Below are 17,803 nucleotides of genomic sequence, written 5' to 3'. Positions count from 1 at the left end.
TAGACTGCCAGCTGATCAGCAACAGGTAAAGCTGGACTCAAGAACTTAGGAACATACTACACCTAGTCAAAGCAAGGAGAGCGATAGAACCTGATGGCATCCCAGGAAGAGTCCTCCAGGCATATGCAGACCAAATAATATGGCTGTTTACAAACATCTTCAAATTATGCCTGACCCAGGCTACTGTGCCAGTTTGCCTGAAATCTACAACCACCGTGCCCATCCCCAAGTTGAAAAAGGTGAGCAGCCTGAATGACTAGAGACTAATTGCAGTCACTGAGTTCCTTGATTTTAATCTTGATTAATCTTGATTTAACCTGCATTTAACAGGAACTCTGGGTTCCTTTAAATCAAGCTTTAGCTTTTTTTGTTTACAGTTGCCTTTGTAAGCTGATGTTGAAGTTTATAGTCCAACTTGTCTTTTATCTTGACCTGCTGCTAGTATTCCACCGCAATGTACTTTTCTTGTCATCATTTGGGTTTTTGGACTCATTATTCAGTCTCCACTCCATGCTCCACCTTTCCCAGTCACCATCCACTCTTCTCAGTCATCTTCCAGCCACTAGGCATCACCATAATCAACTCCATCTGCTGCTGCCACTTATTACCCCAGGTCATTCCACCTGATCCTCTCACTATATCTACCTGCCTCATTCAGTCACTTGTTGTGAATGTTTTCATACTTGATGCTAACTGGTCTGCAAAAAATTTCTAAACTTAGCGTGAAGAATATCGCGATGAACAAAAAGTTTTCGTATTAGTGTGACTGTGCCCACTACAGACAATTTTATTGTAATGCTGACAATAGTGAAATGACAATAGACTGCTTGTGTAATAATTTAGCATTTTCTTTATTTGACACTGTATTGGGTTTATGTTCTAATTTACACACTTCATTGTTTCACTTACATTTTAGGGGAATGGTCTATACTTCTATTACATATATTTTAGATGTATATTTAGATGAACTATAACAACATAGTTTTCCTTTGAAAATAATAAAGTGTTATGAATCTGATTCTCTTTTTGACTCCTATTCAACAACACTCACCTTCTTTTTGGCTGCCTGCAGCTGACACATTTTGCTGGGATAGCAGGCTCTGATTATACAAGTTGGGTAGGGTAGCAGCTGCATACTGCTGAATACCTGAGTAGGCTTGGCTCAGTGCCTCCATTGTATTACTTGAGCCATGAGACAAACCACCAGAAGTAAGGCTGCCATTCATTGTTGCCATGCCTGTATCAATAACACGAAAACAAAGAAAGGTTAGTGTTTTTCAAAGATTTTTTTATTCATATCAAACATTAATCAGAAGTTTAAAATGTAGTCAGCATTGATAACATTCATCTTTCTTGTTAACAAGGTGTGTGAAAAAAGTCCAGGGATCTCGTTTAATAAACTTTGCATGGAATCCATACTAAAAGTGTACATATGCCAAGGGAAATAAAGTTGGAACCAGGAATGAACATTTGCATACCTGATTCCACTTTAGGTTCAGCCCTCTACACGTCCACATGAAACCATTAATGGTTCATGCAAAACACCTCATGAATAGCAATGTGTATTAAAAATCCAAGCAACATACACCTGTATGTGAGCACCTGTATATGGGCACCACATGGAATTTACTTGCTATGGGGGTTCAATGTGACCATGAGCTTACAATGGTCATCCAATATGAGACCCACATGAGCCAGCCCAGAGGGGCAATGCTCTATGGGCACCACGTGGGTAACAAATTGGAAGTAGGTGTTAAGAACAGGCAGCTAAGTTAAGTATAATTTATTACAAATATTTGAAATTGAGCATTGGCTTCCTGTTAAATCAAGAATAGAATTTAAAATTCTTCTTCTAACCTATAAAGCCTTTAATAATCAAGCTCCATCATATGTCAGAGCTCTGATTACCCCGTATGTTCCTAACAGAGCACTTCGCTCTCAGACTGCAGGTCTGCTGGTGGTTCATAGAGTCTCTAAAAGTAGAATGGGAGGCAGATCCTTTAGCTATCAGGCTCCTCTACTGTGGAACCAACTCCCAGATTTAGTCCGTGAGGCAGGCACCCCGTCTACCTTTAAGACTAATCTTAAAACTTAACTTTTTGACAAAGCTTATAGTTAGAGTGGCTCATGTTACCCTGAGTTACCTCTATAGTTATGCTGCTATAGGCTTAGGCTACTGGAGGACATCAGGGTCTATTTTTCTCAGTCTGCCAAGTTCTACAGTTCTCCAGTTTGCATTGCTTGTTGTCATTTCAGCTTTTAACTTTTTGTTTTCTCTCTTTTATTCTTCATTGTAGGTACACCTGGTCTGGCGTTCTGTTAGTTGTGACATCATCCAGGGAAGACAGATCACCCGCTATTACCATCTAATGTAGAACAGATTACTGGATCAATGTGTGCTTCTGTGCTTGTCTGTCTTGTTGTGTCTCTGCTCTGTCTTCTGTAACCCCCAGTCGGTCGAGGCAGATGACCGTTCATACTGAGCCTGGTTCTGCTGGAAGTTTTCCTTCCTGTAAAAGGGGAGTTTGTTTTTCACTGTCGCTTCATGCTTACTCTGTGTGACGGATTGCTGCAAAGCCATGGACAATGCAGACGGCTCTCCCTGTGGTTCTACGTATCTCCAGGAGTGAATGCTGCTTGTCGGGACATTGATGCAATCAACTGGTTCCCTTATATAGGACATTTTTGACCAATCTGTATAATCTGACCCAATCTGTATGTATAATCTGATTGAATTTGACTTTGTAAATTGCCTTTAGTTGACATGCTTCATGAATTGGTGCTATATAAATAAAATTTTATTGATTTGAATTGAACATAAAGAGAATGTTTTGATCAGCTGGGGTGCTCTCCACCAACTGCAGTGTTGTTGCTCCAACACTGCAGTTGTTTGACGCTGCTCTGACGGTGGTATTTTAGGACAAGGAGGGGCTAAGCTCTAAGTGGCAATTGTTCACATGCACGCGTGTGCATATGTACACACGGTCTGGCCTGGCCTGGGTATATAAACAAGAGACTAGAGAACAATGCAGAGAGCTGCGGTGTGATGTAATACCATAGTCAGTCTGGAGTATTACCTTTAGTTCTTCACATTAATATTTCTTTGTTCCATCTAAAATATTGAAATGTTTTTATTGAAAACAATTGATAGGTGTATTTTTCTGCTTTAAAGGTAAGATTCTTTTACTTGATTTAAATATAGGTATAGGTGATGTAAATTGTTAGCCAAGTCCCAGTGAATTTTTTGCAGCAATGAAGTTATGCATGTTTTTTGTGTCCTGTCTGGCAATGTGGGATTAAGAATTATTGTTTTAATGCCAAAGAGAGCCAAACAGATTTTACTTTCGCAATTGGAGTGTTACTGCTTTTGCAATAGTGCTCCTCTTTATTTATATATGCAAAAAAAAAAAAAAACTTTATTAGATTTTATGCTTGGACTATTACATGTTCAATGGACACAGAAATGGTAAGGCAGAAGAGAGAAAAAAGAAGAGAAACAGATTAGACAAAATGCTGAAAGTGGGAAAAGATGAAACAAAAACAGGAGAGGACAGGGAGGGAGCAATATAACATCCACGCAGTCTGCTTCTACACAGAGACATAAAAAGAACAGCAAAACCAACGGATAAAGTATTACAGGTGCAAAGAACAAATGGCTTAACACTATTACTGAAGAATATACAGTATTATTTAATACAAAATGTATAAAGTGACAGCTAAAGATAACTAGAAAAAGCTGTTCCTGCGTAACAGCGAGTGAGAATGCTAATCTGCAGAATGATTTGAGGACAAGATGCAGAAGATCCATGCAGAAGAGAAGAAATAGCTGAAAACCATTGAAGAATTTGAAAAAATTTTAACAATTTGAAGTAATTTGTAGTAGTAGTAGTAGTATCAGTAGTATTAGTACTAGTATCAGTAGTAGTAGGAGTAGAATTGGTTGTAGTAGTAGTAGTAGTAGTAATATCAGTTGTATCAGAAGAATTTGAAGGAATTCGAAGAATTTGAAAGATTTGAAGAATTTGAAGTATTTGAAGTATTTGAAAATTTGAAAAAAATTTAAGAAATTGTAGAATTTCAAAAATCTGAAGAATTTGAACCATTTGAACAATAAGAGGAATTTGAAAGAATGTGAAGGAATGTGAAAAATTTGAAGGAATTTGTAGTAGTAGTAGTAGTAGTAGTAGTAGCAGTATCAGTAGTACTATTAGTAGTAGTAGTTTTATTATTAGTAGTAATAGTAGTAGTATCAGTAGTAGTTGTTGTAGTATCAGTAGTAGTTAGCAGTAGCAGCAGTAGTATCATTAGTAGTAGTAGTAGTAGTAGTAGTAGTAGTAGTACTAGTATCAGTAGTATCAGTAGTAGTAGGAGTAGTATCGGTTGTAGTAGTAGTAATAATATCAGTTGTATCAGAAGAATTTGAAGGAATTTGAAGAATTTGAAAGATTTAAAGAATTTGAAGTATTTGAAACATTGGAAGAATTTTGAAAAAATTGAAAAATATGATCCATTGGAAAAATTTTAAAAATAATAACAATAAGAAGAAGTAGAAGAATTTGAAGGAATTTGAAGGAATATGAAACTAACGAATTTGAAGGAATTTACATTCATTTCAATGGGAGCAAAAAACGCACAAAAAAGTACAAATATTTTGAAAAGTATAAAAGTTAGAATTATGATGAGATATAGCTGGAATGTCGGGAAGGAGCTGAACGATTTGGTATGAAAATCGTTGAAATCGGTTGAAGTATGCGGGAGTAGTTATACGCCGACGGAATAATAATGACTAGAAAAAGCTATTCCTGTGTAACAGCGAGTGAGAATGCTAAGCTGCAGAATGATTAGGCAGAAGATGCAACAACATTGAAATCAGATTTGAAGAATTTGAAAAAAATTGAGATTTTGAAGGGATTTGAGAATTTGAAGAATTTGAAAAATTGAAGAATTAGAAAAAATTTGAAGGAATTTGTAAAATTTGAAGAATCTGAAAAATGTGAAGAATTTGAAAAATTTGAAGAATTTGAAAAATTTAAAGAAATTTGGAGAATGTGAAAAAATTTGAAGGAATTTTAAAAATTTGAAGAATTTGAAAAATGTGAAGAATTTGAAAAATTTTAAGAATTTGAAAAATTTTAAGAATTTGAAAAATTTAAAAAAAATGTAAGGAATTTGAAGATTAATAACAACTAGAAAAAGCTGTTCCTACGCAACAGCGAGTGAGAATGCTAATCTGCAGAATGATTTGAGAAGATGCAGAAGAGAAAATGCAGAAGAGAAAAAAAGCTTAAAAACATTTAAGAATTTGAAAAATTTAAAGAAATTGAACAATTTGAAGTAATTTGTAGAAGTAGTATCAGTAGAAGTAGTAGTAGTAGTAGTATCAGTAGTAGTAGTCGTAGTAGTAGTAGTAGTATCAGTAGTAGTAGTAGTAGTAGTTCTGTGAAGCAGAAGTTTGTACAAGCTTCCTAGAGCTAATTCCGGTTAGCATCATGCTAACAGTTAGCAGCTAACATGGTTGTGTTCAGTATCACCGGGTGATTGTACTCTGTCAGTTTGGTCCAAATCCTGTTCTGGGAAGTGCCTCAAAAAGGGGTGCCAATACTTAATGTCACCAAACATGACCAAAGTTCATGGGTCAGATTGGCCTCCTTTAGCAACTCTGCCTCACCACATCTGGGCCCAGAACTCAACATTTCACCAAAATGGTGTGTAGCGCCATTTCCCACAGGTGGGTGGTGCTGTAATGGCCAATTGGGTCATGTCTGGGCATCATGCCAGGTCCTGTTGGAAGCAAAGGCCCAATAGGAAAGCATGTGAAATCCTAAATGGGACATAAAAGTGACACATGGGTGAAAGTCACTTGAAAATTTTAAAATGTCAAGAGGAAGTGACTGCGAATTTCAGGTTCCTACATTAGTCACAACCACTGCAGGGGATGTTGAAAGTTGCCATTCTATCTCAATAGAGCCTCTCCCTCTGGCCCTCAGAGTTCAGTCATCATGGAAACTCGCTCACACCTGCAGCGAGCCAGTCTACCGAAGTGCAGAGACTTTGCTCAGACTCTGCCTCTTGAAATAGAATGGAATACTTTGCCTCAAAAAGCGCTCCATATCTCCTGATCCGTAAATGGTAGAGACATAATTTTTTCAGCGTTTAGTTCGTAACGGATAGGAGAACAAGAAAAACTATTGGTTTTTGCTAGAAATATTTTAATTTAGGCGTAGAAAATTATGATATAAAGAGGATTTTTATGGAATTTCAGAAATCCTCTGAAAACGGTCCTGAACAAATCGCTGTAGCTGAAAAAGTATAAGAGATATTGAAATTATGTGAGTATCAGCAGGCTTTTGAGAACTATGGAGCTCATTTTTATGTTTGTACAAAAATTGGTGTAGGCACAGCGACGATGTAAAAAAGTGGATGATGTGGAAGAATGAAGCTCCAAAGCGTTTTAAGGATTTTGCACATTCGCTACTCCCGAACAAATAGTTCCTGCGGAAAAACCGTAACAGTTATCCACAAAATTCCTTTTTTGTGAGTGCCAGAAGGGTCAGGACATTTATGTGTGAAAGTCTCATGCCTGTACATAAGACGGTTTAGGAGTAGCGACGATGTAGAAAAGTGCCTCATTTGGGGGGATGGAAGTCTGATCCTGTTTTAGCATTTTCCCAAAACGCTACTCCCGAACAAATTGTTCCTGCGGCAAAACCGTAACATTTATCGACAAAATTCCTTTTTTTTGGGTGCCAGAAGGGTCTGGACATGAATGTGTGAAAGTCTCATGCCTGTACATGAAACAGTATAGGAGTAGCGACGATGCGAAAACATGTGATGTTTTGGATTTTCAAGTGTCATTTTTGAAAACCGCTCCATAGGAAACGAATGGGGAAGGTTTTGGCTTAGTGTCGCTCTGAGGTGATTTGCGAAAAATCTATAAATCCCACACCAATGATGGTTACATTTTCTGAATCCAGACAAAAATTCCTACGTTTTGATGTATAATTTATGTGGATAGGGTGAAAATTGAGGGAGTGAGAAGAAGTTATTCGGAGAAGAAGAATTTGTTGAATTTCTAGAGTGCGCACTCTAAAAGAGCCTCCTTGACGACCATAGCAACGCATGTTATTTGCTGAATTTCTTGAAAAGCCAAAATTATTTTAAAGACGTACTATACGAAAATGGTAAAAGATATGAAAAAGCTGAAACATACCATAATAGCCAAGAGATATCACTACATTTTAAAAGTTGAATGGCGTTTATAGCTGAAAGTAGGCTGAAGCAGTAAGATGACAAAAAGCTGAAATATTTGAAGAATTTGAAGGATTTTCCATTCAATTTCAATGAGAGCAAAAAACTCACAAAAAGTTAAATATTTTAAATATTATAAAAGTTATAATTATAAAAAGACATAGCAGTAATGTCGTAAACGAGCTGAACGTTTTGATACGAAAATTGTTTAAATCGGTTGAAGTATGCAGGAGTAGTTAGATGCCGAAAAACGTACGGAATAATAATCAAGACCTGAAGGAACTTAATAAGTGGGAATGCTCTATAGCATTGTCACTGATTAGAAGAATTGGAAGTATAGGAAGAATGTGAAGAATTTGAAGAATGTGAAGTATTTGAAGGAATTTGCATTAATTTCAATAGGAACAGCCAAAAAAGGGACACAAAAAGTGAAATATTTTAAAAAGTGTAAAGGTTAGCATAACAATGAGATATAGCAGGCATGCTGGGAACAAGCCGAACACCTGAGCTACCTCTATAGTTATGCTGCTATAGGCTTAGGCTGCTAGAGGACATCAGGGTCTATTTTTCTCAGTCTGCTGAGTTCTCCTTCTGTCCTCCAATTTGCATTGTTTGTTATTTGAATTCTCAACCTTTTGTTCTGTCATTTTTTTTCTTCACGGTAGATACACCTGGTCTGGTATTCTGTTAGCTGTGACATCATCCATGGGAGGAAGATCATCCATTTACCATATCACATAGAAAGGATTCCTGGATCAATGTGTGCTTCCGTGCTTTTGTTTTATTGCTGTTTCTTCTCTAACCCCCAGTCAGTCGAGGCAAATGGCTGTCTACACTGAGCCTGGCTCTGCTGGAAGTTTTCATCCCTGTTAAAGGGAGCTTTCCTCTCCACTGTCGCTTCATACATGCTCAGTATGAGGGATTCCTGCAAAGTCATCGACATTGCCGATGACTGTCCCCTATGGCTCTACACTCTTTCGTCAGGAGTGAACGCTGCTTGTCAAGACTTGATGCAATCTACTGGGTTTCCTTAGATAATACATTTTTTGACCAATCTGTACAATTTGATTAAATTTGACTTTGTATAGCGTCTTGAGATGACGTGTTGTGAACTGGCATTATATAAATAAAATTGAATTGCATTGAAAGAAAAATTAAATAAAAGACAAACCTACAAAATCTCAGGTTGATATTACAAACTCTTACAAACAGACACAAAACAGGAATTCAAGTGCACTTAACTTTCCTTATCACAGGACAGTTCAAGGGCAGGTGTAAACGTTCAGAGTTCCAGTTCCAGAACAGGTAGATTGTTCACATAAATTATTAGAGGGTCCCAGGTTTTGTGGAATCTGTTGATGGAACCATTGAGAATACATCTGATCTTTTCTAATTTTACGTTTTGCATGAAGTCTCTAATCCAGTGATGGTGTGATGGAGATTTAAATAATATCAAGCTACCATCTAGTAAGGAGGAAAAGGCAGTGACCCTCTGTAAATGAGCAGAGGCAACAGATCCAGTCAGATCCCAGGCAAAGACGGCAACTAAAGGAGAAGGTGAGACATCATAAGCATAAGCATTAGAGATGACTTTAAAAGGACGACCAAAAAGGGAAAAGTTTCAGACAAGACCAGAACATGTGATAAGACGTGACAGGGATCTGTTTACACGTGTTGCATAATGGGTCTATGTTTGGAAATATTCTTGCTAGATTAGCTTTTGAGAAGTGCAGTTTATGTACCACTTTAAACTGTATTAATGTATGCCTGGAACATATGGAAGAAGCATGGATTCTAGTGAGAGCCATATCCCACTCCTCATCTGATAGCGGGACCCTCAAGTCATTTTCCCAGCGCTCTTGAATATGTGAAATGGAGAGGCAGTGGCTATCCATGATGTGGGAACAAATAAATTATATTCCACTTTTATTCAGTGTATTGACCCTAAGTAGGAAAATTGGAAAACTTTTATGAGTAAAATCTCTTAATTGCAAGCATTGGGGAAAAAATTATTATTGGTCAGACCAAATTTTCTGGATAATTATTCAAAGCTAGAAAATGATTAACATACAGATCTTCAATACTATGAATGCTCATCTTATACCAAACCATTCTCCAATATGTATTATTGGAGAATGGTTAGTGGACTCACTGGATCTCTTTGTTTTGCTCCTCTGCGAAGAGGAAAATACTCAGATGAGATACTATTGGTATAAACTGAGACAGTTGGAGCTTGACAACTTGAATGAAGTTAGGGCCAAAACCAAACCTGCTAAGTGTATGAAAAAGGTAATCCCACTTGAATTGATCGAACGCCTTTTCAGCATCAAGCGATATTACCGCTTCTGGGGATGAGATAATATGATGGACAATTGTTTTAAGCCGAAGTGCAATGACCTTTGAGAATATTTTACCATAACAGCTTGTAAAACTGATTGGTCTGTAAGATGAGCAGAGTCCTTATTTTTCCTTTAATAACAGTGTAAAAGATGCTTGGCTGAGTGTAGGCGGAAGAATATTATTCCCCAGTGCTTCTGTATAAACTGTGAGAGATTTTCTTTATATAAAAAATGGTTGGAAACCCATTTTGGCCAGGGGCTTTCCCACTTTGAAGGGAAAATATTGCATTGTTAATAAAATCATCATGATCAGGCATTGAATCATAATTTAGAATAAGTCTTTAAAGCAGTCGTTAATGGCTTGATGACCCTCAGTGGAAGAGACATCAAGTAAAATAATTTTTGAAATAATACAGGAAATTGCTTTTTGACTAAGTTGACTTGCTAATAATTTTAAAGGTTTATCACCCTCTTCATAGAACCTACTATGAGATTTAAGAATGAGCCTCTCTGCTTGTTGGGTAGTCAATAGATCAATTTTAGTTTGTAAGCCTACTCTCTTCCTAATCAAATCAGAGGTTGAAGAGCCTGACAAACTGGATTGTTTGCACAGATTTAGATGGTCTAGGAGTAGACTGAGAAGAGTGGTCTAAATTAGTATCCATCACCATATTGTAATCTCCAGACATAATCAAGTGATGACTATCCAGATTACGTTTAGAGTTTAGCATTTTATTTTAAAAGTGATCGTTATCAAAGTTCAGGACAGAAATATTAACCAGTACTAAGCGGAAATGGAACAGCTCTCCCACGACCATTACATATTTGCCATTTGGGTCCAAGTTAGTGTTGATACAATGAAAATAATTATTTTATGGAAAAGTATAGCTACTCCTCTACCTTTACAGTTGAATTGTGGGTGGAACATTTGTCCCACCCAGTCTTTATGAATCTAATCCATTTCTATCCACTTTATTTATATAGTGCAATTTTAACAAACACAAGGTTTCAAAAGTGCTCTACAACAAAATAAAACACGCTAAATATGTCACAATAAAAACACAATATAAGATGAAGTAGACAATAGAAAGATAAAGGCAGTAAAATAAAAAAGGCACTGCCCACACACGATAAAAATATGCATGTACAAGTTGCAGGCGAGCAATGGAGGACTCAGTAACCCCTATATAAAGTGTGCTACAGTAATCTAGCCGAGTTTATAGTCTCAAAGTGCTGTTTTTTTGCCGGCTGCCTTAGCTGGAAAAAGCTGGATTCCAGCCTAAAAACCATGACTTTGGTCTTTTTTCATCCAATTTTAGAAAGTTTAAAGATAGCCATGCTTTAAGGTCATGTAGGTACTCTAGCAGTGGATTAATGGAGTAAGTGTAATGATTTTTTTGAAGAGGAGATAGATCTGGCTATCATCTGCATAGCAGTGGAAAGAAGCACCAAGTTTCCTAAGAATAGATCCAAGTGGCATATATTGAATATATTTTCTAACCGTTAATAAACCGTATCTCTGTAGCGTCACACATGCCATGTATAAACAAAGTCATACACAAAATGTTCCTTGTGACATAGATAGTACTAGTGCAGGAATTCCTAGCTTTTTAATTTATGTATTTAGATGATGAAATGAAGTCTTCTTCTACGCTTCATTTTAAAATGAAATATAGATGAAGTTATCTTCTTCTATGCATGGTGCTGTATATGAGCACCTAGTCTTTGGCCTCTACTTCAATCATTCTCGCAAATATGCTCAGATGTCTGAAATCAGACATCTGAGCATCGATGAGGGAGGAGAGGAACCAAGAGAAAGTGAGTTATCGGAGGCAACAGAGGAGAGAATTGCAACAGATCTGGGAGAAGAAAACAAGCACAATCAGAAAATGGCTCTCTATCTCTCTCGTTTTCTTCACGCCATTTACCTCAGTAGGGGAAAATTTTATTTGGGCTGAAAGTTTTATTTACAAGATTAAACTGAGTGACTCGGTCTCTCTCTCGATCGCGCGCACATGCTGTGACTTTGAACCGCTACAAACACAGCTGCTGCTGGCGGGAAAATTGGTGGTAGACGCAGTTTCTTGACTATGTTCATGCACAGAGGTGTAATACTTTTCATTGTGATTCAGACAGGTGCAGTTCATTTTACAGATGCAATTTTAGCACGTGTTGAGACCAGAACAGGGAACCCTCAACCGGTGGTGGGACTGAAGGGACTGAGATGTGTTGCCATGTATGTTTACCTGCTTTATGTAACCACTGTGAAACAATCAGGAAATAACTTTTTATTTCTATGATTAATAATAGCTTTATTGCAGCTGGCACTCTGTTATTGTCACTCTATGCTGCGCTACCGAAACGGTAGCTCTCTCTCTCTCTCGCTCATCATCGGACACAAATCAAATTAAACTTCTTCCTGTTTCTATTTTGTAAATTGAGTCAGATTCAGATTTAGAAGCTGGTACATGAAAGAAATAAAGTGAGAACACACACAGGTAGATCATCAGGGTTTAGTCCGTGAATCCACCTGCTTCAGGGACTTTTGAGGTTGTCTGTGGAGGTTTGACCGATCTGAGTGTCTCTTTCTTTCTCTGGCTCCAGGTTGAGCCACCGATCGATTTTATTTTGTTTAACCTTTGTTATGATGGTTGTGTTATTGTAACTGCAACTTTCTTTTTTTATGTATGTTCTGGTCATTTGAGCATGATTAAACATGCCGTCTTTAATTTATTAAATTTTTTGGGGGGTGTCAACCCGGTTGGGACACAGAAGGGGGTGCGCGGCTAAAAAAGTTTGGGAACCAGTGTTCTACTTAAATAATAATCAAACAAAAAAGTCCTGTCAGAAAACATGAAAGAGTAAGTGTATGTAATGACATAACACCGTCTCTTTTAAGTCATTATTAGAATCATTGTTCCCGTTTCTGCAGCATGTGAAGCACAGCATCCACTGGGAGCAGCAACCATGTTGCTAACATAGATCAGCGCCTTGAGTGGGTATGTGAACGTTAAGCATTTCCTGTTTTGTGTGAACTGTAGAGTGGCTGGGTAGTAAAGGCCGAACTGGATCTTCGCAGCATGGAGCTTCTTTTTAGAAGCGGAGAAGGCTGCACCACATTTGTAGACATTCGGACAGTAGTCAGGAAAGATATGAAATCTTGATCCGTTGTAGGAGAGCGGGCTCTTCTGTCTGGCGAGGGCTTCCTTGGTTTGGAAGTGATGGAGCTGACAATAAATGGCCACGGTGTCTCACCGTCTGCTGATAAAGGGGCCAGAATTCTGTGGACTAAATCCACTGAAGGTGGCTTCGCAAAGCTTTCTTTCCCACACACATCTGCAAGTAGTTTGGTGATGAATTACGTTGGTCGTGAGCCTTCGACTTTCTCTGGTAACCCCACAACATGGATATTCTGCCACCTGGTATAGTTTTCCAGGTACATCACCTTCTCCCTCAAAGTCTAGTTCTCCTTAGCCAGCAAAGTGTGTGAGGTTTCCGTGTTGTTAAGCCTCCTATTGAAGTTGTTCAGCCTGTCCTCCATAGCAGTGATTTGTTGGCAATACACACTAAGAATAGAGTGTAGAGACGCAAAAGATGTCAGGTTCTCCTCTCGGAATGAGTCACTAGTGGCTTGAACGGCTGTAACACCATTTGCTAGCGCCTCCATAGCATTGGTAGCTGCTTTGGGGCAAATGCTAGCCAAGGAGTCCAGTCTGCAGCACGCCCCCTGAACCAAAGTTAATTCTAGTCAGAATTAGAAACGTTTATTGCCTAGTACGTTTGCACTTACAAGGAATTTGACTTAGTGTTGATGGTGGAGACATACACACACACACACACATACATACATACATACATACATACATACATATATATATATATATATATATATATATAGGGTGCGATTTGCTGGGGGGGGGTCAGCAAATCGCAAATCGTCATTCATGTTTTATCCCTGGGGGGGATACATTCCTCCCCCCTCTGATCTGAATGAGTAATATCATCAGGGGTTAAAGTTCTCCGTCGCTGCGACAGATTTCCGTCATTTGGAAAATGAGCGCAAAATGTTCCGTGTAGACTTTTTATTCAAGATTTTAAACGGAAGCTCCGCTGAACCAATGAAATCTGGCAGAGCCAGGACATTAGCCAATCAGAAAGAGAGTAGGGCGGGTCTTTGCAACGCAGAGGTCTCCCATCTGAGTTTTATCGGTGTTTAATCATTTTAACTTTTGGAAGAACATCTCAAACTGACCACAGATGCTATGAATGAAAGTAGTGATGGTCAAAGATTTTCTTTGGATTTATGTGAACCAGCAGGTCAGAAAGTTCTGCGGATAGAACAGCTGACAACAACTTCCCTCGGTAGGTATGTCTGTTGCTGCTCCTCCAGCTAATTAATGAGTTATTTCCACCTGCGGCCATGTCGCCTGTCAGTGTTTATTCCCTCGCTTCCAGTACTTTGGCTGATAAACGCAGTGACTGACCAGGGATCTCCTTATGATTCACTGTTATGTTTTATTTAAAACTGTAAGAGTGACGCTCTAGCTCGGCTAATTTAGCATGATGCGCTTTTCTGTAACAAAGAAGGCAGGGCTGCAGTCAGAGCGGCTCTCACTCAATAAGCAGCAGCTCCACCTCATGAGGAGCTGAACCAGGACACTCGTTAAATAAAATGACAAGGATTTTGATGCATACAGATTATTAAGGAAACTACATCAAAAATAAACAAATAAACTGCAGCTACAACGTGGCCTGGAGAACGGGTTCTAACTGTGTGAGACCAGAGAAAGGCGATTCTCAGAGTTTTTGTAGTTATTTGCTATTTTTACACGGAGAGGAGCGTGATGTGAAGCGAGTCGCACCAGAAACATGTTAAATAGACTCCTGTGAATCTATGGACTAATTTTACTCCTACCCAAAACACCTGCCAGACAGACAAGCTAAACCAGCCAAGATTACCTTAAACAATATTTAACTTAGCAGAAGTTTAATAAATTTTTTTTAAAGGTATTTGAAAGCAAGTTACATTTTTTTCTGATAAACTCTAAGCAATTTTATCAAACTTTTTAAAAATGAAACCTCCCATCCATGGATTTTCTATACCTGCTTTTCCGTACAGGTGTTACGTCATGCCGTATCTGATTGGAAAACGCGGCTTGACGTAACACAGGGTCGTGGAGGGGCTGGTGACCATCTCCAGCAGTCAACGAGCGAGAGGTGGGGACACAGAGTCCATCCTGGACAGGTCACAGGGCTAAGATATAACCGTTTTTGTAAACTTAAAAAAAAGTTAATGCCTTTTTATAAACTCATGAGTTGTGATAATTAATTGGTGAGCAAAGCAGAGACTGATTATTGTAATGTGCGATCTGTGTCAAGTTAAAATGTATGATCTCATGATAGTGTTGGTTATGTGTCCCTCTTTGTCCATGGCTGTTGTTGGCCTTGTATGATCATAGGATTGATTTATATTGAATGTGACAGTGGAGTTAATGTACAGGTGTGAAGAAGATGATGTAATGATGCAAGCTGCTGTCTTTTGAATTAGCTGCAGTTTATGGAGGGTTTTCCGGGGCACAAGGAGGGAAGGGTTTTGAAATTGTAAAGTGGAAAGGTGAGTGGACTGTGGACCAGTTTGGCAAAAGTGTGAAGGAAGAACTTGCTTGATGCTGTAAATATGAAAGTTAACCAGGTGATTTTATGGATGTGGAAAGTGAAGGATATTATGTAGAGGGCTGTCCAGGATGGCGCCAAGGCTCTGAAGCTGAAAGGTGGGAGAGATACAGGAATTGTCAATGGAACTACCAGATTTGTTTAAAGAGGACTTTGCAGAATAAGCAAATGAGGTTATTAAGGTGGCATGACGTCCACGGCCCAGGGATATATGGGCTGACTAGAAAAGGTTTCAGTCAAATTGATTATTTTTGCTTTAACCCCTGAATATTATGGATTTATATTAATACATGTCTTGTGTCCTTCACATTTGTAAATACATTTTTTTGTTTGTTTTTAAAGAGTATTATTACCTTTTATACTCAAAGCGGTTAAAGTAAACTAATACCCACTCCCGAGTCCCGACAGTAAATGGTGCAAGTTTAAAGACAATAGTCTAACCTACTGGACCTAGCTAGCTACCTGAAAGAGCAGCTGCTAGCTAACTTTTGAAATGATCACCCCCTCTGTTTTTTTTTGCAAATCGCACACACTATATATATATATATATATATATATATATATATATATATATATATATATATATATACACTCAGAACCACACACACGGAGCTAAAATTGAGAGTTTATTGAAAAGGTTGATGGAGTGGTGGATGAGGAAATCAGAGAGGCAGGACTGATTTGCAACAGGGGTGTAGATGAAAGCAGGAGCTGACGGCCCGGAGAGGAAGAGAGTTCTGGCTGGAGCTGAATGGAGACAGGGATGCACAGGCGGAACCACCAACACGGCAGAAAGTCTTCTTAGTATTAGTATTTGTTTGGCGGGGTGAATACTTGCAGGTCAGAGCCACAACAGGATTAGCAGCTAGGCTGGATTAATACTTGCAAGACAGAACCACAGCAGGATTAGCAGCCAGGCAGAGTGAGTACTAGTAGGCCAGAACCACAGCAGGATTAGCAACCAGGCAGGGTGAGTAATTGTAGGCCAGAACCACAGCAGGATTAGCAGCCAGGCAGGGTGAGTACTTGTAGGCCAGAACCACAGCAGGGTTAGCAGCAAGGCAGGGTGAATACTTGCAGGTCAGAGTCTCAACAAGATAGTAGCTCCTCCTGAGGTTCAGAGGGGAGACAGGATATATCCAGCAGCAGGCAGAGACAATAAGGTAAAACTAAGGCAGGAAACAAACAGCTAGCAGGCGCAAACCAGGCAGGGAGAAGTGGAGTGCTGAAGATGAACCGGCAGAGAAGTGAAAGCAGAGGGAGTTTTAAGTAAGGAGGCTGGCAGGTGAAGTGAGTCTGACTGATTAATGACCAACAGGTGTGACTGACTGCATAGGGAGTGAAGGGAAAGCTGAGTTAGGAGGAGGAGGAGGAGCTGAAAACTAACAAAAAATAAAGTCAAATCATAACTAAAACCATGACAAGGAGGAAGAACTGAAAACTAATAGTAAACAAAAGCCAAGTCAAAACTAAACCCTGACAATATATATGTAGCAGTATAGAGTGGTGTCCTTCAGATCACCAGAGAAGAGCTTACCACTGGTTTTTCAGACACGGATGGAATAGTGGTATTTCCCAGGATGAAGCGGAAGCGGTCCGTCACCTTCCCTTTCCACAAGACCATGGACCTGGACTTCCCAGGCTTCAAACTCATCCTTGCCCAAGAGATGAATCTATCCAGGCCTTGCAGCAACCATCTGCACCCAGGCACTGATGTAGTAGTTACCGTGAGATCATCCATAAATGCTTGGATCGGTGGCTGCCGGGTACCAGATTTGGATAATGGGCCTCGGCACTCTACCTCTGCTGACTTCACCAACATGTTCATGGCGAGGGCAAACAGGGAAACAGAGATCGTGCAGCCAGTGATTGTTCCTTCTTCCAGACGGTGCCAATCTGATGTAGATGCCTCAGAGACCCTAAGACTAAAGATGCCGCACCTTCTCTGGGACATGATATCTGCTCAGGGATAATATATATATATATATATATATATATATATATATATATATATATATATATATATATATATAGTGTGAGATTTGCAAAAAAAAACAGAGGGGGGGATAATTTCAAAAGTTGTATTAATGAATCAAAGTTTTATTAATAATGGTTAGCTAGCAGGTGCTCTTTCAGGTAGCTAGCTAGATCCAGAAGGTTAAACTTTTGTTTTTAAACTTGCACCATCTACTGTCGGGACTCAGGAGTGGGTATTAATTTACTTTAACCGCTTTGAGCAGAAAATGTAATAATACTCTTTAAATACAAACAACTATTTATTACTATAAATTAATTTACAAATGTGAAGGACACAAGACATGTATTAATATCAATTTTGAAAAATCCATCATATTCAGGGGTTAAAGCAAAAACAATCAATTTGACTGAAAACATTTTCTAGTCAGCCCATATATTCCCGGGCTGTGGACGTCATGCCACCTTAGTAACCTCATTTGCTTATTGTAACAAGTCCACTTTAACCAAATCTGACAGTTCCATTGACAATTCCTGTATCTCTCCCACCTTCCAGCTTCAGAGCCTTT

The 17,803-nt window shown here is 38.8% G+C and overlaps 1 protein-coding gene across 1 annotated transcript in view; it reads right to left on the bottom strand.

Annotated features, from left to right (window-relative positions):
- Positions 1 to 1,117: 1,117 nt before the first annotated feature.
- LOC105924067 (CUGBP Elav-like family member 1) overlaps positions 1,118 to 17,803 on the bottom strand; it is a gene marked incomplete at its 5' end in the record, with an annotated part of 79,657 nt that continues 62,971 nt past the window's right edge. The window contains 1 exon segment of the mRNA XM_036129151.1: positions 1,118 to 1,237. Within this exon segment, the coding sequence (XP_035985044.1) occupies positions 1,223 to 1,237 (15 nt within the window).

This window comes from Fundulus heteroclitus, unplaced genomic scaffold, assembly GCF_011125445.2.
Source record: "Fundulus heteroclitus isolate FHET01 unplaced genomic scaffold, MU-UCD_Fhet_4.1 scaffold_142, whole genome shotgun sequence".
In the NCBI taxonomy this organism is placed as follows: domain Eukaryota; kingdom Metazoa; phylum Chordata; class Actinopteri; order Cyprinodontiformes; family Fundulidae; genus Fundulus; species Fundulus heteroclitus.
Note: the sequence above shows the minus strand (reverse complement) of the source record. Positions and strands in the feature narration are given on the sequence as shown.